This window comes from Daphnia pulex, chromosome 11 (assembly GCF_021134715.1).
Source record: "Daphnia pulex isolate KAP4 chromosome 11, ASM2113471v1".
Lineage (NCBI taxonomy): Eukaryota > Metazoa > Arthropoda > Branchiopoda > Diplostraca > Daphniidae > Daphnia > Daphnia pulex.
In genome coordinates this window covers 3411548-3432616 of record NC_060027.1, presented here as the reverse complement: position 1 = coordinate 3432616, position 21069 = coordinate 3411548, and the positions used below count along the sequence as shown (strand labels likewise).

At 38.7% G+C, this 21069-nt stretch overlaps 6 protein-coding genes, 1 long non-coding RNA gene and 2 other non-coding genes across 11 annotated transcripts; 5 read left to right on the top strand and 4 right to left on the bottom strand.

Annotated features, from left to right (window-relative positions):
• The first annotated feature begins 594 nt into the window (after positions 1 to 594).
• Positions 595 to 2183, top strand: LOC124206998 (protein Star-like). The gene is made up of 7 exons (XM_046604235.1): positions 595 to 740; positions 815 to 1005; positions 1070 to 1245; positions 1316 to 1510; positions 1587 to 1805; positions 1915 to 2054; positions 2125 to 2183. Exons 1-7 carry the CDS (start codon positions 727 to 729, stop codon positions 2159 to 2161), a joined length of 972 nt encoding a protein of 323 aa, XP_046460191.1. The 5' UTR covers positions 595 to 726; the 3' UTR covers positions 2162 to 2183.
• A 412-nt stretch (positions 2184 to 2595) lies between these two features.
• On the top strand, positions 2596 to 4342 carry LOC124207556 (protein Star-like). Its single transcript, XM_046605075.1, has 6 exons — positions 2596 to 2933; positions 3012 to 3205; positions 3276 to 3646; positions 3736 to 3945; positions 4017 to 4156; positions 4220 to 4342. The coding sequence occupies exons 1-6, from the start codon at positions 2920 to 2922 to the stop codon at positions 4245 to 4247; spliced, it is 957 nt and encodes a 318-aa protein (XP_046461031.1). The 5' UTR covers positions 2596 to 2919; the 3' UTR covers positions 4248 to 4342.
• A 384-nt stretch (positions 4343 to 4726) lies between these two features.
• Trnag-gcc lies at positions 4727 to 4797 on the top strand. The gene has a single exon. It is a non-coding gene; the product is annotated as a tRNA-Gly (tRNA).
• A 704-nt stretch (positions 4798 to 5501) lies between these two features.
• On the bottom strand, positions 5502 to 5574 carry Trnak-cuu. Its single transcript has one exon. It is a non-coding gene; the product is annotated as a tRNA-Lys (tRNA).
• A 46-nt stretch (positions 5575 to 5620) lies between these two features.
• Positions 5621 to 7401, bottom strand: LOC124207711 (keratin, type I cytoskeletal 9-like). Of its 2 annotated transcripts, XM_046605299.1 has the most exons (4): positions 7048 to 7401; positions 6791 to 6991; positions 6215 to 6724; positions 5621 to 6152 (listed from the first exon to the last, which is right to left on the bottom strand). In XM_046605299.1, exons 2-4 carry the CDS (start codon positions 6800 to 6802, stop codon positions 5724 to 5726), a joined length of 951 nt encoding a protein of 316 aa, XP_046461255.1. In that variant the 5' UTR covers positions 6803 to 6991; positions 7048 to 7401; the 3' UTR covers positions 5621 to 5723. The 2 variants fall into 2 exon arrangements, with proteins under 2 accessions (XP_046461255.1, XP_046461253.1); XM_046605297.1 differs by having other exon boundaries at positions 6791 to 7401.
• Positions 7402 to 7537: 136 nt separating this feature from the next.
• LOC124207712 (mediator of RNA polymerase II transcription subunit 29-like) lies at positions 7538 to 8559 on the bottom strand. The gene is made up of 3 exons (XM_046605300.1): positions 8108 to 8559; positions 7987 to 8048; positions 7538 to 7915 (listed from the first exon to the last, which is right to left on the bottom strand). The coding sequence occupies exons 1-3, from the start codon at positions 8405 to 8407 to the stop codon at positions 7624 to 7626; spliced, it is 654 nt and encodes a 217-aa protein (XP_046461256.1). The 5' UTR covers positions 8408 to 8559; the 3' UTR covers positions 7538 to 7623.
• Positions 8560 to 8572: 13 nt separating this feature from the next.
• On the top strand, positions 8573 to 9276 carry LOC124207713. Its single transcript, XR_006880091.1, has 3 exons — positions 8573 to 8771; positions 8973 to 9065; positions 9138 to 9276. It is a non-coding gene; the product is annotated as an uncharacterized LOC124207713 (long non-coding RNA).
• Positions 9201 to 12385, bottom strand: LOC124207710 (conserved oligomeric Golgi complex subunit 6-like). 2 transcript variants are annotated; one of them, XM_046605296.1, is made up of 13 exons: positions 12262 to 12385; positions 11890 to 12040; positions 11721 to 11831; positions 11607 to 11640; positions 11410 to 11539; positions 11001 to 11351; positions 10794 to 10921; positions 10639 to 10731; positions 10407 to 10567; positions 10073 to 10300; positions 9850 to 10011; positions 9626 to 9790; positions 9201 to 9564 (listed from the first exon to the last, which is right to left on the bottom strand). In XM_046605296.1, exons 2-13 carry the CDS (start codon positions 11968 to 11970, stop codon positions 9337 to 9339), a joined length of 1872 nt encoding a protein of 623 aa, XP_046461252.1. In that variant the 5' UTR covers positions 11971 to 12040; positions 12262 to 12385; the 3' UTR covers positions 9201 to 9336. The 2 variants fall into 2 exon arrangements, with proteins under 2 accessions (XP_046461252.1, XP_046461251.1); XM_046605295.1 differs by lacking the exon at positions 12262 to 12385 and having other exon boundaries at positions 11890 to 12194.
• On the top strand, positions 12351 to 17368 carry LOC124207708 (methionine--tRNA ligase, cytoplasmic-like). Its single transcript, XM_046605294.1, has 14 exons — positions 12351 to 12692; positions 12750 to 12878; positions 13051 to 13110; positions 13222 to 13316; positions 14423 to 14553; positions 14615 to 14804; positions 14861 to 14950; positions 15025 to 15211; positions 15274 to 15438; positions 15509 to 15722; positions 15800 to 16013; positions 16084 to 16696; positions 16771 to 16980; positions 17088 to 17368. Exons 1-14 carry the CDS (start codon positions 12351 to 12353, stop codon positions 17259 to 17261), a joined length of 2814 nt encoding a protein of 937 aa, XP_046461250.1. The 3' UTR covers positions 17262 to 17368.
• The last annotated feature ends 3701 nt before the right edge of the window (positions 17369 to 21069 follow it).

Here is a 21069-nt window from a genome sequence, read left to right as displayed (position 1 = left end):
CTTCTTTAATCATCATCATTCATTATCATTTAATATTAAACAAAATTATGTTTCCAAGCGGATAACATGATATTGGTTAATTTCCTATTTCCACTAAGACACTCGCGATCGTATTTGCTTCAGCACGTCTGCCAACATTAATCAATTATTTGCTTAACTGTCTTTTTGGCCTTACAACATTGATAAAGCTTTAAGCCTAGGAATCTTACAATCCGAATATAATAGGGTGCACCTTGTGGTTAGTGCGCCAGGCACAAAGGCGATCACATGATGCTCCTTTTGCTTTACAGAGTGAGAAGAGTTAAATATAGCAACGTCACCTCCCCCATTTGACTTGTGAGATGAGATTATAATTTCAACGATATATCCCCATGATTTCAAAATGTATTCCTTCAAGGTAAAGTGCAACCGACACGATCCATCGAACTCGAGAGCATGAAGGTCAGACACGTTTCGATCAATTTCAACGCGGCATCAAGGGGATCTCTTCAAAGCTCACAAAGAATTTCAGCCGTCGGCTGACTGTAATCAGCAATGAAGAGCCACTGGCATGGAACTGCTTTCCTGATTAAAGAATGTTAGAGGAATAATTTAAGGGTATTTCGGGGTTCTCACTTGGCAGGAACAATTCGTTAGTGGCGGTCGGTGAAAACCAATCTATAAGTTTAGACTCGCCAATGAGGATTTCTTAATACTCGTACGTTTTTTTTACCTCCCGTTGGCAAAATGACGACACCACGGTAAGTGAACTCTTTTACGCTATTAGTGATATCAATCTGTTATTTTATTTTTTTATTTTTGGTTTCTTTTATAGAAGCATCAGATTATTTGTGATTCGACATCGTTCGCTCTTGATATTCACAGTGTCAATTGGTTTAATTTTAATGATTGCATGGCCGTCGTCAGACAGTCGACATAATTCCAAACAGACGAAGAAAAAGGTTCTTTATAATTTGATGGAAGAAACAAAGGGTATGCCAAAACACGTCAAAGATTGCACTATCGGTGAGTCAACGTCCTGTAAATTAGTTGGCAGCAACTGATATTAATGATAAAACTCTCTTTCAAGAATACGCAAACGCGCATAAACTTCAGCAAGATCATCCTTGTCTACTCGATATTATTCGTCGCCAGCATCTTAACAAACCGTCACCATCGGATGTGCCTCTGTTTTTGGATTACCCCAATGTGAAAGATCCATCTGCAGGTCAAGTGACGGCAGTTCTACGATTACTGAGAAATCTGGTATAAACTGTTTGCATTCCGTATTACACATCGTTTGATTTTTAAAAAAAATTGTTTGATTCAATTACAGACAAACGGGTTCTTTATTGAGAGTGGTGCCGCCGATGGCGAATCTTTCTCCAACACTTTATTTTTGGAACGAGAGATGAACTGGACTGGACTGCTGGTCGAACCCGAACCAAAGTCGTTCCAAAATTTGGCCAAACGTAATCGCAAATCTTGGACACTTCAAAATTGTCTTAGTCTCGAAAAATACCCAACCGAAGTATAATTCTCTTAATATCCTTTAAAATGTATAGGCCTACCTGTCACACATATAATTCATCGTATCTTACAAAAAGGTCTCATTCGATAAAACTGAGATCACCGGGAAAATCATTGGCAGTAAAGTGTCGCAATCTGAACTGGATAACGGAAAATTGGCAAATGTTCAATGTTTTCCACTGTACTCTATATTGCTGGCCCACGGACAAAATTGGGTGGATTTTTTCAGCCTCGATGTGGAAGGACATGAACTCCAAGTGCTCAAAACTATTCCGTGGCACAAAGTCAATATTACCGTAAGAAGAACAATAATTGTTGCACTAAAATGCTGTCAAATATTTATTTTATACCATTCCATGCATAATAAAATTTCGTTTTCCTTCGATTTATAATTTTCGTTACAAGTTGATAGCCGTTGAATGGGAGCACGTTGAGGAAGGTTACTACGCAATTGTCGATTACATGAAGGAACAAGGCTATGTAAATTTTGGGAGAATCGCTACTCCCTATGCAAGAGATGTCGTGTTCATCAAAGATTTTCTCGAGTAAGTTACACCTACCGCATCTCATTTCAAAAACAAATTTTTAACCAGATTTGTTTTTCTTTATTTTCAGTGACTTGAGATTTGACTACGTTGACTACGATGAATAGGCCTTAAAACAATCAGCAAATAGAAAAAAAGGCGTGCTATTTTTAGGTTTCCACAAATGTCTATGATTTCTGTAGAATATTGAATATTGTACGTAATAAGTATGAATATTGTACGAAACCAAGCCTTGTTTTTAAATCTTAATAGTGTACGATAGTACACAGAAGTTGCATGCTTATAATCTTATTTGTTTTGTTCCAAAAACCCCTTTAATTTCTTTAATAAATTTGATAAATTAATAATGAAATTCCCCACATCACTAGCTTAGCTAGGTACCTTTGTTTAATGGATTTTGTAGAATCAGCGATCAAAGATCTAGGTTGTTTCTCACATGTTATTCTCTTATAGTACGATTCTTATACAATGGGGAGGATACGTGAACCCCAAAGTAATTCTTCTATTGGACAGAAAAGATGGTTGTTACTTGTTAGTGCACACACACGCGCAATGCTCCAAGACCCCGTAGCTATCAATTATATCACTGCCAGTTACGACTGAAGGCTATCAAAAATTCTTCCACATCTCCCCCATAGCTGGTGACGTGTACTGCCGCACTGGCACAACAAGATCGTGTTTAGATTGTTATACCACAATCTTGCTGTTTGAAGTTATTGAAACTTGGAAATTTTAAGATATTGCAGTCGTGGCCCAAGACATCTCGGTTAATGTCTGTGTTTCTCTCAAAATAAATGCAACTAGATTATGTGTGAATAGTTTTACTAATTCTCGGATTGTTTATCAGTATTTCGAATCTTTTAAAATGTCATTCATCAGGTAAATTATATATATATGTTTCACGTTACACTGCATTATTAATTCCCTACTGATTTACTTTTGTAAAATAATTTTTAGTTTTAGAGGAATCAGAATATTTGTGGCTCGTCGGAGATCATCTATTATACTGTGTGTGGGATTATTCTTTTTTTTCTTTCTCATCCATGAGAACAGAAGCACAGACAGAAAATTGTCAAATGGTATTACCACCAAGTACAATTTGTTGGAAGAGAGTAAACATCAATCGCAGCATGTTAAAGATTGCACACTAGGTAATATATATAAGATTATATGCATTTTATTTATTGATGCTAGCTGAAAAATTAATTTTAAATCATACAGAATACGCCAACACACATCGACTGCAACAGGACCATCCGTGTGTACTTGACCTTATTAGAAAGAATTATTTAAAGAAACCATGGGGACCAGAAGTTCCGTTTGATTTGCATAATCCAAAAACAGCCGATCCATCGGCCGGTCAAGCCAAAGCAATCATGCGAATATTGCGCAACCAGGCCAATGGATTCTTTGTGGAATGCGGAGCTTCAGACGGTGAATTCCTCTCCAACACACTGTACATGGAACGATACAAAAACTGGACGGGGCTACTAATCGAACCGGATCGTGGATCTTACGACTCTCTGTTGACTCGTAAAAGAAAAGCAACGCACGTTCCAGCTTGTCTCAGCTTGGAGACTTATCCCACCGAAGTAAGTGTTATAAGTTTACACTTTAATTTAATTTTTTAATCGCAAAATATTTTACAATAAGCAGTAACCATTATTTTAATTTGTACAAGGTTACTTTTAAATCTGTTTTCCAAGTCGGAAGCATTCAAGAAAAGTCTTCGTGGTTTGAAAACGATCATTTGATTACCGTACAATGTTTTCCATTCTACTCATTTCTTCTTGCCTACGGACGGACATCTGTGGATTTTTTCAGTCTCGACGTCGAGGGTCATGAGCTTAAAATCCTAAAAACGATTCCATGGCACAAAGTCGACATTAAGGTACACCATATCGCACACACTACAATTTTTGAGAAGATGACTGTATTTACATATGTCACTTTGATTGGCAGACGTTGGTGGTTGAATGGGAACACGTCGAGGAAGGGGAAGCTGGGATTGTCAAATTCATGGAAGAGAACGGGTTTGTTAATTTTGGAAAAATTGCAACTCCATATGCCCGTGACATCGTCTTCGTAAAAGATTTTTTAAGGTTTGTTTCTTTTACATAACTGACGATTTCATTAGTCAATTTTTAAAAATGATTTTTCTTTAGCGATTTGCGATACGACTATGACGACTAACGTTGTCAAAGAAGATAAAGGCAAAGAAGCAACACAAACGAAAGTTATATTCCTTTATAGTTGAAGGCAAATATAGGCCGAATTTGGAATTTTTACTTGTATACTCATAATTCATTCAACCTAACCTAAACGTGATTGCTTTCGAAGCAATCTTCCCTGGGTAAGAAAGAACGGTTATGTATCTTCTTTCTTCCTATCGCTCCAAGAAAAAAAAATTACTTTCCATTTTCCAAATCATCGTCTCACCCTAACTCCCCCAAGGGAAAAAGCGTAGTTAGGTAAATTTTAAAACTTTCATTTTTTTATTACTCATCCCAACACGCGGGTTACGCGCTGCAGCATTTTTTTTTTCGTTTGTATAAGTAAACTCTCTTGCGACATCGTAACATAGCATGTAAAAATCCATATACGGTATCTAAAAGTTGAAACGTAAAAAGATATTTTATAATGTATTATCATTTAAATGTGAAATTCCATAAGCATCGATGGTTCAGTGGTAGAATGCTCGCCTGCCACGCGGGCGGCCCGGGTTCGATTCCCGGTCGATGCAACGTTTTATTATTTTTTTATATCACTTTATAAGAGGGTTTTTTCGTTTAGTGATAAATGAAGGCGATTGATAGAAAAATTATCGTTTCTAACATAAGTTAAGTTGAAAATTAGTTTAGCGACGTCTAATAGATGCATGGCTTAATCTATTGATTGGATTCTATTATATTTTTGTTGTTAGCAAGCATCGATGGTTCAGTGGTAGAATGCTCGCCTGCCAATTTAGAGGCAGTACGCGGGCGGCCCGGGTTCGATTCCCGGTCGATGCAATTTTTGTATTTTTTTTCAAATTGGATAGGGTTTTGGCATTTTAGTGATAAAACAAGGCGATTAATAGAAATATTATCGTTTGCAAGATTAGTTAAGTTAAAATTTAGTTTAACGATGTCTAAGGGGTGAAGGCTTAACGTATTGGCCTAATTTGGTATTTATTTGATTTGAAAGTTTACAAGCATCGATGGTTCAGTGGTAGAATGCTCGCCTGCCATACTGTTAGCAGCACGCGGGCGGCCCGGGTTCGATTCCCGGTCGATGCAATTTTGTAATTTTTATAAGGTTATATTTTTCACCTTTACATCAACAAGTTTTACACAAACACGAATTCCATTTAAATTAATAAATTAAAATGCATCGTCTTCGATTGCAAATTTTTCTAAAACTTATTTTGCAGTAAAATTGTTTCTGTCCGAAAACTAAAAAGTTATTCGCCCAACGTGGGGCTCGAACCCACGACCCTGAGATTAAGAGTCTCATGCTCTACCGACTGAGCTAGCCGGGCTTACAAAATTCATAATTAAGTATTAACAAATTCGTGAAAATATATCTAGACATCATTAATTGTTTTATTGGAACAAACTGCAATACAAATGTTTGTAATTTTGCGTCTACATTTCTGTTGTGTTATTTTGTAAACTTTATTAAAAAAACTTAGTAGGGTTTGACGCTAAAGGCTCCTGGGCCAGCAAAACTTCCAGGTGCACTAGGAAGAGCACCTCCATAATTTCCTTGGCCGTTGAAGGCAAGTGGTAGTTGTCCAACGGACCCGCCGCCAATACCACTGCCATAGTTGCCTTGTGGAGCTTGTTGAGTTCCTCCTGAAGGGTACTGTGCTCCAGATGGCTGGGAAGAGTAGCCTCCGTTGTTGCTTCCGGGGTATTGTGCCTGGCCTTGGTACTGGACATCAGCAGTGTAGCCGTTTAATGGATCCGATTTGAAATCCACAGTCTGAAGACGACCGTCAGGTAACTGAACAAAATAGCGCCCAGTCACTTGGTTGCCATCGCTGGATTGAGAGTGGCCAAAGTTGTTGCCGTACTCGTTAACATTATACTGAAATTGATAGGGCATTCCAGCGTCCTGTCAAACAAAATACTTTGTGATGTTTGTTCAATTCATTAAAATTACTTTGATTTACTAACAGAATTTCCTCCGTATCCACCAGCAGCAGCGCCGTATCCCGGAGCTCCTCCTTGCGCACCTCCTCCATATCCGGACTGACCTCCAAAGGCTGCAGCTGGACCACCGAACGAGCCCAATGGACTGCCAATTGATCCTGATTGATCATTATAGGATGCAGATGGGCCACCAAAGGGCCCTGATTGACTGCCAAGTCCAAATCCACTAGCTCCGCCTTGATGATGACCAGCAGGTCCACCGAATCCTTGAACAGGAGAACCAAACCCGGCCGCTCCCACACTACCGTATGCTGGAGCTCCAAATCCAGCTGAATCCAGTTCATTTTCGGGATGCGATCTTTCATTGGCTTTGCCTGACGAGTCGACGGACGATCGAATGGTCTTCAATGCATGCGAATGATGGGTGCCATGGCCGAAAGGCTCCAGACTGAAACCGCCTCGCTTGGATCCCATAGCCGAGTTCATTCTAGCAGCCGTCACCAAGGAAAAAATTGCTGGCAGGATTACGAAAGCCTGTGAAATCAAATTGAATACTTTAGTGGAATTAAATCAGAATTGACGAGAGGAAATTCAGATTACCTTGAGAAACATCTTGTTGGTTGGAGGAAGTTGGAATGGAACTGGATGACTTACTGCTGAATCTTCTTGCTTATAAATGCGAAGTTGAAGATGAGAGAAACTAGATCGACAGAAGTGACCAATCGAAGAAGCCTTCGAAAGCTTCCTATTTCGTGTACGATTTTTTTTCCGGAGAAACTGGAGCCTCTTAGACGTGCTGACCTGTTAGATTCACAGCTGAATTGTGACGGCTTTCAAATATGTCTTTCAATGCCTACCTCAACTCTTTTGCTTTCCTATAAAAACGCGTCATCCTTCGTAAACACCATCAACACACATTCATACCGAATGCAAAATACATGACAAGAGATTTTTCTGGTGCTGACTCGCCATCAAAATCAATTGACTAAATTGACTAAAGCTGCCTAGGAAAAAATGAACCTGACTTTTTTACGCGAAGAAGATGCTGTAATGGACAAAATCCAGTAGGATATTCTTAAAGCTTGGAAAAAATGTCGGTAATGCCTATACAAAGATGTAGAAAGCCTGTGAAAGTGGGGGGAATGCAAAATAAAAAATTTGTTACAAAACCAAGTCACGGAGGGAATTGAGATCGACAGATCACGCGTTACAATAAAACGGGACAATGAAATAGCGGTAAAGTGCTCACGACTGCAAGTAACGCGCGACCGACAATTTTCCATCGGGTGCTGTACAAACGTAAAATCTAGATTCAAATGGAGAAATTTAAATCATCTTATACTGATATGCTTGTGCGATCAAACGCCAGACAAATGTATTTTATAAATATAAAAAATGGCAAACTTTTTTCGTGTATCCCGGGGGAAAAAAATTTAGTCATTGGATAAGTTCTGAGCGGCATCATTCAGAGTATCAATTACGTCTTTAACATAGGCAACTTGGGTTTTTGCCACGCCAACATAGTTTGGATAAGACATCATTTCCTGATTGATGACAGGCTCTTGCCTTGCTATAGAGACTAGGGCAGGAACGTGTCGTTGGCTGGTACTAATCTGGGAAGCACACCCGATTGCCGCTTGAAGGTTTAATTCTATTTGATCACAAATTGAGTAAAATTCCTCTAGTTGTTTGTCAAATCTAGGCCCATTGGTTTCTGTTCCTTTCCTACAGAAAAATCAACATTTAAATAAACTTTAACAGTGAATAAATCACAAAGTAGTTATCTTATGACATACATAGTTCCAAAATCTATCAGGGCGTTTTGGTTGAAATTTTGGGCAGCTGTTTTAAAACTTGCCTAGAAGACAAAGTCAATATTAGTTACTTAAAAATAAACATTTTTAAAAACTAAATTACAATTAAACTCTCTTTCAGAGGCCAAAGAAGTGTTTTGACTTTAGCAATGTGGTCAAGCTTTTGCTGTTCAGAAGCAGGATTTGGAGCCGCTGGGTTGGGCATATTAGGATTTGCTGCTGCTTGCTGGTTTGGAACGGGCTGTGATTGCTGTTGATGTTGCAACATTTGTTGAGGATTATTATTAGCTGCTGCCTGTTGTTGCTGCTGTTGTTGTTGCTGCTGTTGGAGAAGCTGTTGCTGCTGCAGAGGGGTCAAATTCATCATTCCTTGATTTGACATTCCAGTCATATGCATCGCCATTACTGGGAATAAAAATTCTTTTAACTTCTTGGATAGATAGTTTGGAAAATTGGTAGGTAATCTGCAGTTCAAGCACTTGTTAGACGGAAGACCGTCAATTTTTATGAGCAGATCTGCAGATGAGATCAATTGAAGAAAAAAGAGTCTGCTTCGTTTCTATGACAATAATTATATCGTCTGCTTCTTTCAGATTGTTTCTCCAGATTTCCGAGACCCGAGTTGTTTTTTTTCTGTTTCTTTTCAGTGTCATAATCCAGTCGTTCAATTCTTAGACGTTATTAAGATGGAGGATAAATTAACGTTTTCACAAAGATTTGCAAAATTTACCAAAAAAAATTTGGTACTTTTGACTATGGTTCCCGTTGTAAGTTATGTTACGTAAAAGTTATAGTTCTAACACGATGATCTAACGTGGTTCTAATGTAAAAAAATCATAAATATTAAAATGTTTATGCCTTTTTTTCGGATAAATGTTAATAATCACACAGATTGAAACATGTTATTTGTAGTCATCTTATTCTTATGGTTACATTTACATTTTCTTCTTTTTTTCCCCAAACTTTAGATTATTGGGCTACATGTTGGATGGTCACTACTTCAAAAAGTTGAAAAATTTGTTCCTAAACACGAGCAGCAGATTGAACATCCTATCATAAGGGTAATACCACCTGTTAAAAATGTCTCTTTTTGTCAATATTAACACTGTTCTATATATTTTATTTTAAAACAGGGAGCAAAGACATTAGCAGAAATAACAAATTTAACCACACCAGCAGAGAAAAAAGAAAACAAATAGTGCTCAGCAATGTAATTTTTTGTGTAACAACCTTGTAGGGATTCTACAAAGTAAATTTTGACAAATTAAATTATTTAGAAAATCTTTCTTAAAGTGAAAATATGTATAAAAAAATATCCCTCTGACAGTATAATCATGCAAGTAAATTTCTAACTTGCTGAGGTGTTCTTGGCATAATACTTGATGGATTTTCATAACAATTAGCTGGGTTGTGAACAGCATCATACAGCTGCTCATAAATGGAAAGTACGGTGTCAAGCGCACGTCGTTGGATTATTTTTCTGTGAGAGCCGCTGATCAACAATTTCCACTGAGCAAGCTGTAACGCATCTGGGGCTCCCAGCAAGGCATCCAATTTGATCTGAGCGTAAATTTAAATATCAATAACATTGTAATCAAAACTGGAGGAGGAAAACAAATACCAGAAATGATTGCAAACTAGAAGAGTCCATTCCTGGGATGTTAGACAACAATTCTCCATCATTTTGATTTTGCAAAAGGGCACACACTGGACCCAATCCCAAACTGTGAATAAGGCTTGTGGCTTGCTCAGTGCTCAAAAGTGTTAGCTGATTTTCCATTAGTCCCTGAAAATTAAAATGCATGAAGAAGTGCTTAAAAACAGCCGTCCAATGTTTAAAGTTACCTGTAAATTCTCCAAGCGTTCTTCAACATGTTCATAAAGAGACAGAGATGAGTGAATCTGGTAGACACAATTGAGGGTGTAAGCAGCTTGATCAACTCTTGGAAGACGACCAGCAGTATTTTCTATAAATTGCATCAAGGGGTCCAAAACTCTGCTCACCACCTGAGTTTTACACAATTATGATTATTCATTTCCACATTAAAAAACTAAATGATAATCATACTTCAGCAACGTCGGAGGCTTGTGCATCTACTATATGTCCTCCTGAGAGAACATCCCTTAATAAATTTAGAAGCTGATTAACTCCGAGAGAAGGACTTAAATCCTGGCTTGGAGGCTGAATTCTCTCTAAAAGCCTATGAACGTGAGACTCTAAGGAAGTCAAAAACGTGTGATGGCATTGATCGAATATGTCGTTCAGAGTTTCTATCAACGCACTGTTTGGCACCACCTGAAATTCCAAAGAATAACGATTAAAATATGTGATCTGTTTGTTTGTTACACAAACAGCGGTTCGATATTTCTTTATGGAGAATGGACTCTTTCCAAATGCATACCTCGCCAATAGTGTTGAGATAAAATCGAATTAGTCCTGACAAGGTGTGCAGTACAGCAGGACCAATGTCAGGCGAGATCACTTGTTCTAAACGCAAACGCAACGGGCGGCACACGCCTTCGGTAATATTTGACAAGGCGCCTTTTACTAACTCGCCTATGTCTGCACAAATAAAATAAATAAAAACGTATTTTAAATACAAATAAAATTACCATGCGTGTCATAAAATTCACCTGACTTGTCGCAGCCTTTAAGAAGCGCTTGTGCATTTTCCTTTTCGGTTGGAGTCATTTGGTGAAGCCAAGCGAGCATGTCTCCAACATAACCTGTAATAGCGTACCAATGTAAGAAAATTTCTAATAGCTTAAAGTTTAATTAAATGCTTTACGAGCAGGGTCATGAGCATGGAGCTCAATTGGTCGAGGAGTTCCATAAGGGCCACCCACAGTTAAGGCATCAAGAAATGATCTCGCAACCAATCCACGGCGTACGGTGCAATATTCATCAACAACGTATCTAAATTGACAGTTTGACACACATACACACAAATAAATATCTTTATCGTAAAAATAAGATGGAAATTGGTTCGACTTGCTTAAGCAAAATGGGCCGATCCTGAAGGCACGAAATCGCTTGGGTAAGCAAAATATTTGAATCTGGTGAATCAACGTTCCTGCATTGGTTTTGCGTCCAACGGTAAAGTCTTTCCAGCGCTGTCTCTTGATAGGACGCCATTTGCTCCATTATTTCGAAAGCAGTAGTTTGGTGGCCACTTTGAAGGAGTTGCTTACATTGTTGATGGATATGCTTAGATTTCCTCAATGCTGTAAAAAACTCTGGATTGACAGATCGGTCAAAGCTTTGCAATTCTGTCACTTCTGCAGGTGTTAGTTGGAAGGTTTCAATCATTTTGCTGGCCACCATTTGTTCCATACTTAACTGATTGCTAAAACCACACAAATAACATTAGTTGTAGTTTGTTTTTGTTTTTTTATTGGACCGACCTTGCAGTTTGAAAACTAGTCATTTGAGACATTAATTGATGAGTTCTTGTTTTCACAGCAGCAAGTTTGGTTGACATTCCTTTGCAGCTTTGATCCATGAATAATACTTGAGAGTGCACATCATTTAGTGCTAAATCAAGGAAAATTGCTTGCTCTGTTATTTTATCATTACAAAATCTGTGAAATTATCTGTTTACCCTCTTTGACTTGATGGAAAGCTTTAAAAATATCCTATTTCAAGTTATACGAAAATAAATGTTATGCATTGTTTGTTTGTTTTGTAAATTAATTAAACTTCATCAGTAGGCTACCTGATTAATTGCCAAGCTTCTTCCTTCAATCTCGCCACGAAGATTCCTACGAGTTCGAATACTGTTTTCGCTGAAAAAGGTTGACAATTCCTTCAGGGCTTCAAGCGTATCCTAACGAAAATAAAATGTTTCTAGAAACCAAATTGAATAAGGTATAAGAATAAAATACTTTGTCATTTTCAAATTGATTGTCTTGAATTTTGGCTAGTTTTTTTGCCAAAGGATTGGCTTTTTCCACACTTGATTCCATTTTATTTTCAAAAATTTGTGTGGGATCGAATAGCAAATAGTTTACCCAGTTGACAGCGGCAGGAATTCGTCTGCAGTATGTTGACACGTTGCAGATTCAAAGGAGTGATTTTTAAAAATGGACACCAGACAAAAACCATTTTTAGACTTCATAATGCTAAATAACGTTCTTAAAATTTATAAACGGTGATCAGAGGAAAGTTAATTGTTGGGGTACTATCATAATTGATTCGAACACGCGTTATCATTTCATTTTTACTTGTCAATTTTAGCAGATACTGATTAGCCTAACCTTCAATAATTATACAGACGAAAAGATCCCCTCTCAAAAATTTTCTTCAGATCTTGACATGTGTTAAGCTTTAATACTTCATTAGAAAAATGAAACTGATTACACGTTCCAACGATCTTTCCGGATTGAAGGTTTTGCTGGCAGCAGAATATCTCAATATCCCGATCGAACTAGAAATCACGCCATCGGCTGAGAAACCAGTTCTTATCATCAACGAAGACTGTCGACTTTTCTCGTCCAACTCGGCTGTATGGTATCTATTCTGTTTAAATGGCCACAAGAAAGTTAATCCATCACAAGACAAATGGATGGATTGGGAGAGTACAATCCTACAACCTGAAGTGCAGGCATTGACCAACAAACAGCCTCATCAACTCGTCACTGTGTTAGAACATCTTGATAAATCCACTCGCAACAAGTTTCTTATTGGAGTAAGATGCTATATTGATAATAATTAATGCGTCTTAATAACCTTTCACAAATTTCAGAATTCATTATCTGCAGCTGACGTGATAGTGTTTAGTTCCCTACTAGAACTCTCCAACGGAAAGCTCATGGATAGCTACTCAACTCTAATGAAGTGGTTCAACCAAATGTACACAAGCGATCAGTTTAAGGTAAATGTATTTTTATTTCAAAATTATTGTAGTACACATGACAGTTTTTCAAAGTTTTCATTACTCGTTGTGGCAAATAGCTTTTGCCCAGTCTTAATCATAACCCAGAGATATTAAATACATTCTATGGGGTATGTAAAACTGGACTTAAACTAAATCAAATTTTCTGCAGGCAACAGCTTCAAAAATGAATTTCAAGATCAAGGAGACACATGCTGAACAGGCAGAAGAGGTAAGTGGAACTAGTCAACGGACAAACTTTACCCAGTGACTAACAATTACAAGTCTAATCTGGGCAAAGTTCACCTAGACTAATACCAGGTTATTTTTTCAATCTTTTCAGGAAGAAGCAGCTATCAGCGCAGAGGAAATAGAAGAGGCAGTCAGATACTGGGCCCAAAGTAACATCCCAAAGCCAAAAACCATCATCCATCCAGTGTAAGTATTACGTAGATTGTAAGTAGTCTAAGCTTAATTGGTGGATCCTGCTAGCCGAGCTTTAGGAATGTTAAATCATAATCCTAAAGACCGAGCAACCAAGAGCACCAGTCGAGCAAAAAAATGTAGGTTCAAACAAACAGTAAAGGTTAAGTTACTAGTCCAATCTACTGAAGCACGAACTGATGAAAATGGCTGAAATTGTTCGACCCTACAATGAATACCCAGTGACTCGTAATAACTGGTCATACTAGATACATGTAGTGTCGAATTAAAACAGCTTTCTGTGTAGAGCTCTGAGGCGCTGGTAGCAACAGGGTGGTAATGGCAAGCTTGAAATGGAATTGTGCTGAGACAAGTGAGTGTACTAAGAGACAACGTTGAACTGATGAATTTCTGAACATCTCCCGGCTTTTTATTTGGAAAAAAGGAAACGAGAACCAAAGGGGATTGACCTTGAGTTAGGTCAGCCGAGGTCATACTAGGCTAGTCGAAGGGGGGAAAATCCGCCATCTTTTTTCTTTCTCTCTCTCCACCTCCTCCTTCCTTTCGTTGCATTTTTCTGATGGGATGGTGCGTGACCTTGCATTACCTAAAGGCATGGCTGAATGCTTAAAGAAAGGAAAAAAGAGGGAAATTTTTTGGAGAAAATCTCTCTCACCCTCTTCTTAAATGAATTCCACTGATAATTTATCATACTTTCCTTCGATTAATGACTAGTTTAGTATTAAAACAAATATTTTACATTACTTTGCTAGAGCTGTCTGGCAGATAAGTAATACGCGCCATTGGGGTGTTGACACAAGGTTATAATTTGACCTTGTTAAACGAAGGAAAAGAAGCGATAAACTATTGTGCTAGATATATATATATTGAGTTTTTTTTTGCTTGATGAGATTACTATTTTCTTTTACCAACTTAAAATTACTTACACGTGTACAGTAATATCACAAAGTCCAGACAGTTTAGGCCGATGCTCAGTTCCCAAGAGAAAGGAAAAATTGTTCTTGGTAAACGTGATAAACTTGTTTGTCTACTCTTTTACTTAATCAAGATTTTATTAACTGTGATTTTAAATTGAAATCTAATCGTTTATTTCTCTACAGGTTACCTGTTGAAGGAGAACGCAATATTCTGATTACGAGCGCCTTACCTTACGTCAACAATTTCCCCCATTTGGGCAATATTATTGGTTGTGTGCTCTCAGCTGATGTATTTGCTCGCTACTGCCGATTGCGTAAGTTTTCTTTGTTAATTGTGACTATTAATTCAAATTCTAATTATATATATGTTTACAGGAAACTACAACACGTTGTATATTTGCGGAACAGACGAGTATGGAACAGCTACGGAAACTAAAGCATTGGAAGAAGGTTTAACTCCGCAGCAAATTTGCGATAAATACTTTAAACTTCACGATGAAGTTTACAAATGGTTTGATATCAGCTTCGACCATTTCGGACGTACTACTACCCCCAATCAAACCAAGTATTTCATTAAAAGTTTTGATTAAAATTGTATTGCTGACTCATAATGATTACTAGGATTGCTCAAGACATTTTCTTGAAATTACATCACAACAATTACTTGGTGGAGGATACTATGGAACAGCTGTTGTGCGAGCATTGCAAGATGTAACGATCTGTTTTTTCTCTTAAATTCGCCAGAAAAAAATATCCTAATGTCATTCCGTGAAATTCGTTACTAGATTTTTGGCTGATCGGTTCGTGGAAGGCACTTGTCCCTTGTGTGGTTACGAAGATGCCAGAGGTGATCAGTGTGACAAATGCGGCAAGCTGGTCAATGCCGTTGAACTCAAGTTACCAAGATGTAAAATGTGTCGTCATACTCCCGTGATTAAGACGTCTAAGCACCTTTTCCTCAATTTACCAAAGGTTTATAACATTTTTAGTTTGGTTTTGATTTGATTTCGCTCATTCGATTTAAACTATTGCAGATTGAGGATAAGTTGACAAGCTGGATGGAAAGTGTGACAGCTGGATGGACTCATAACGCCCGCGTCATTGCAAATTCCTGGGTTAAGGAAGGGTTGAAGCCACGTTGCATAACTCGTGACTTGAAATGGGGCACTCCTGTCCCTCTTGAAGGATACACTGACAAGGTGACAAAACTGTACTTGAGATTTATCTAGAACTGTAATAATGGCATGTTCGGAATTTGTGTGCACACAGGTCTTTTACGTGTGGTTTGATGCCCCCATTGGGTACTTGAGCATCACGGCTTGCTACACGGAAGAATGGGAACGCTGGTGGAAGAATCGCGAGCAGGTCGTCCATTACGAATTCATGGCCAAGGACAATGTTCCCTTCCATTCCGTTGTCTTCCCTTCATCTCAATTGGGCACACACGACCCGTACACGCTGGTCAATCATCTGATTGCCACTGGTATGCGAACATTCCGTTTAACTCGTATTTCCAGTTGACTAGAAGAGAATGTTTAAAGCTTTCTACTGTTTCATTAGAATATCTCAATTACGAGGATGGCAAGTTCTCCAAGAGTCGTGGTGTCGGGGTTTTTGGTAACAATGCCCAGGAAACGGGCATTCCAGCTGATGTCTGGCGCTTTTATCTGCTTTACGTCCGTCCGGAATCACAAGATTCGACTTTTTCATGGGCTGATTTGATGACTAAGAACAACACTGAACTACTCAACAACCTTGGCAATTTCGCCAACCGGTACCTAAAAAATTGTTAACTTTTTCGAGAATGCCGACGTTTTACATTGTCCGGTTTTATCCAATAACAGAGCTCTGAGTTTCCTGGAGAAGAACTACGACAGTTGTGTTCCTTCCATGACACTGGGTCAAGAAGAAAACATGTTGCTAGTTCGAATCAACCGCGAACTGAAGCAATACATTTCTCTATTGGAGAATGCAAAGTTACGCGATGCCATCAGACCCATCTTTAGCATCTCACGTCTAGGCAATCAATTGATGCAAGCTGCCCAGCCCTGGGTGTTGATTAAGAGTACCAAAGATGAAGAGAAGAAGAGGGCCGGAACAGTCATTGGTCTATGCGCCAACATTATTTGTCAATTGTCGGTCATGTTACTCCCGTACATGCCAAACCTATCTGGAAAACTTCAGGAACAATTGGGTGTCACATCAGACGTCAACCATTTGATTCCGGAATTCACTTGTCGTCTGCCTGCCGGCCACCGGATCGGCAAGCCTGCCCCCCTATTCCAGAAGATTGAACAGTCACTTATAGACGAATTGAAGCAAAAGTTTTCTGGCGCCCAAGTTGGATCCGCTGCTCCTCCTCCTCCAGGGAATCCAGCAGCTACTCCAGTGGCAAAAGAAGCAGCTTCAGACAGCCTTGAAACACCAGAAAATCTGGCACTGAGAGTGGCCCAGCAGGTTTGGTGGATTCATTGAGCTACACTTCTTTTCTCCATGTACACTTTTAACATCTTTTAATTTCTTTCCCAAAGGGTGACAAAGTGCGCCAGTTGAAAGCTGCCAAGGCCGAGAAATCCATTGTTACAGCTGCCGTAGCTGAACTTTTAGATTTGAAGAAAAGGTTGGCTACTGCGGAGGAATCAGCCAAACAAATCCATCAAGCGCCAGCACCTGCAGCAACCGAGAAGCCTACGCCGTCATCCAGCGACCTTGAAAATCTGACCAAACAAGTTGCCGAACAGGTTGAATGAAAATTAAAAACAAAAATATTATTAGATGATTGATTGCATCCGCTCTAGTGCTCACTTTTAATCATGATTTAACAACTCTCAAATAATATTATTTTAAGGGCGACAAAGTTCGTGGGTTGAAAACTGCCAAAGCAGACAAGGCTTCCATCGATGCGGCCGTAGCTGTTCTCCTGGATTTGAAGAAACAATTGGCTCTGGCCGAAGGTAAAGACCCCGCTGCTCCGGCCAATCCAGCCGCCAGTAAAGGGAAGAAAAAGGGGCAACAAAAATGATTAATCAATCTGGTATGTTGTTCCTTATTTGGGAGAGGGGGAAAAAAATGTTTCGATTAAACGGGAGAGACAATACAGACGGTCGGGAAAGACCGGTTGCAAATTGACTTGTTTTACAATTCAAATTCTTTACCCCTCTTTGCGAACTGATTGAAATTTTTTAATTGGTTTGATAAGCGAGGTTTATTTTGGCAATAAATGATTAAGAAACTCCTTAGTTGAAATATCTTTTACGATTTGGTGGCCCCATTATTAGTAACGGCCAACGGGAGTTGTTTTTTTAAATAATAATTTGATTGAATCACTCAAGTTAGAGTGGAATAAAAGATGATCGTATTATTACAAAACAGCAAACCAAAAACCTTTAAATGATCTTGACAACTTTTGCGATGCGTATCATTTCTATGCCATCACTTTAAGAAGAAAAACTGGGAGGAGGATATCATTTGGAATGATCATCTAACCTGACACTGAAATGGACGCATTTGGATGTTTTTTTAAATATTTCGCAGGCAGGTTCATTCATGAATGGAGAGATGAAAAAAAAAACCTGCCGCCACACCCGTGGTGGTGTTCCATGCCCTTCCTGCTCCAGCAGCCAACCTCACACGCTCGGCTGAGTTCGCAGCTCACGGAATGTTTAATTCGGTCAAATAACATGTTCGTTTAATAAAAACAACAATGCTGGCTGTATAGGAAAAATCTGAGATTAATTCATATGACCATCTCCGGGGGGAAAAAAAAGGGCGGAATGATGTCAATCGAAACTATTCTCTTCAACTTGTCCGGCAGCGTCACTTGTAATCTTTCAAACTAACCGAAAGCCCCTCACAAGCAGCAGCAGCTTTTTCTTCTTCTTGCCGACCAGTGCACCACTCTGAAATGCATGTTGAAATGTCGTCGTCAGACTTGTTTTTTTCAAAAGAATATAACTTCCAAACTCACCCAACTTGGTCAACTCCATGGCATTCCTGGAATTCACGGAAGGAGCAGTCGGATATTTTGTATATGAATGTATAAATAATTAAATAGTATATCGCCCGAAAGAAAGTATGTGATCCAACACGGATTTCATTTGTCTATTTGCTCTAGATATGTTTGCCATTATTATGGATTTGCCAATTTTTTCAATCAAGTTCACTTTCACTGGGAAATTATATCGACAATAATCAGGTTTTTCAAAGAACAGAAAAATACTGTACCTTTTACTTTATGTTTTCAAACCCGTGTTTTTTCTAAATTATATAACATGATTAGCTTATACAGAAACAAAGGGAAGACTGGCCACCAGACACCCAACAATCAGGTTCTCAATCGACGTTGCGCAAAAAGTGGCAAAGATGAGGGAAATTAAGTCAAGAGCGTTCGAATTTCAGCCAAAGAAAAATGAAAGTGTCCTGGAAAGTGCTGGAAATGTACGGGTCCTCACACGAAAAGGTCGTTGAGGACGCGGCTGCTGTACCTTTTAAAGTTTAATATATAGGACCTATAAGTTCAATCCAGTCACGAATTGTTATAGCTCCCGTTTAACTCCACTTAATCCGAGATGAAATTGCTCAACCAAAAATCAATGATGGAAATGACGTAATACCGGTCTATATTATATTGACAATGTCTCTTTTTTTCCAATTGCCTAATTTTGGCGAAGGTAGAAATAAGGAACGAACCTTGTTTTCGCTTCACGGTTCTCCAGTTACACCAATGACTCCCCGAAAAAAGACACACAGCTCACGACTTGGCTGCGGATGAAGAGATAGCCTTTGTTAGCGCATTGGCTTGCAGACTATGTAAGAATTGCTCCCGGAGGGCGGGATTCTTCGATACAAGTATATAAACCAATTGGAATTCAGTCCTTTTTTTTTTTCATTAAAACAATTCCATTGATTATTGAGAAATTACTTATCGACCACCTCGATCGTCCCAGTTGCAGCACACAAGCCCCCTAAAGCGCTGTGTGTACAAATAGCCCAGTATGTGTGTGTGTGTTCATTAAAAATTGTTAAAAGGGGAAAATCCCTGCGCTGCCATACAAGAGATCCGGCAATCCAACGACATTCTCCACGCCATAAAAAGGTGTATTCAAATCAGACTTGCGACGATGCTGGTTGTGTGCTGTTGAAAGAGACAAGGTGCCTTTATGTGAACACACATGCCCAGTGTGTGTGTCTATACACATCTCCCATCCAATCACCAGGCCATAGATATATCTAAACCAAGGCCAAGGTAAAGGCGACGGCGGCGAATACCCTAGACACACACAGAAAATTCAGAACACAGAGCGACAATCTCGAAGAGTAATGATATGATGCAGCACGACGACCAACTAGCCAAATCCGCGAATAATAACTAGTCAAAAAGGCGCATCCATTCAAATATAACTATCCATTTCCTTATGAGAGACGTTGCGCGTTGGAATCAAAGGACGTACCTTGTTCTGGTATCAATCGACTCTGCAACTAAAAAGACAAAAGAGAAAGAGAAATTTGATAGGGGAAATCCATTTTTGTCATTCGATCAATCACTGATAAGTTCCGTAAATAAATCAACTTGACTTTCGATCCGTGGCCGGATTGATGTATAGTAAACCAGTTAAAAAAGATTTCGAAGCTGAACCAGCAACATTTAATAATGCCTCTCTTCTTCTGAGGCTTATAAAGCTTCGAATTTCTTACGTATTTTGTGAGTTAGTCTTAACTCGCTAACAATTTTATCACACGGGAGTCCTATTTGTTTCTTCACGACAGATCGGGCTGTATAGGCAACACATTATTACTCTATCAGTTAGCAGGTAAGTGCAAATGATTATCGTTTAGTTGATTGTTTAGTGTGAACTTTTGGTATTCATGGATCGGGACTCTTAAACTATATGGCGCAACGTAACAAATAAAGATAAATCTTCAAAAAAAAAAAAACCCACAGAGAAATGTGCATGAATTTCTACACGAATTTGTTGAAAATGGGTTCGGCATTTTCGGTAAAAATTATTGGAATGATTGACATTTTTCAATAAAAGGAAAAACTCGGTCAATATGTGACAAAATGCATTAAGGAATCCTGCCGCAAACAGAGTGTAACCGGACAGCAACGCTGTAATAAAACGAAGGTCCTATATTGGACTAAATTATATATTCGTTGATCGGATCCAAGTTTATGCGCTTTTTTAATTTAAAATGCATTCTTATTAAGTAGTGGACAAATATGGGATACAGGCAGATTCGAATGAAGGATCACTTTTAGAGACATTTAAATCATTTTTGCGTTCACAATTTTTGCATTCATTTCCCCGAAGGCAGAATAACTTGGGAGACAAAATATTTGGAATACTTTTTTTGTTTTTTCGTGAGTTGGTTCGCCGTGTACTTTGGTCTGCTGATCTCTGATGCAAGAAGTCTCCATGTTTCAAATTGGAGAAGGGCTTAAGGCGATGTGAAGATCGAGTTCTATACACACACAAGCCTCTGAAAGAGCTATTACTTGCCACAGATAGCGCTGGAATCTATTGTAACAATAAAATACCGGCATAACGACAAACTTATCTGCAGGGAAAATTTTGAAAATGGAATTTGTGTCGAAGGATTAAACAACAAAAAAATAAAAAATTGTATGCAGCACTCGTACGACGAATTATTATTATAAATAAATAAATAAAAAAAGGAACTAAGATATGAATCAAGGTTGCGAACTCCCGGCGCTCTTCGACACGGTCTCTCTCTGCCTTGTTATTTCTTTTTTTTTATTAGTAAAATGAGACACTCGAGTAGGAACAACGTTTACATTTTTTCAAGGAAGGGAGGGGTTATGTTGCTTG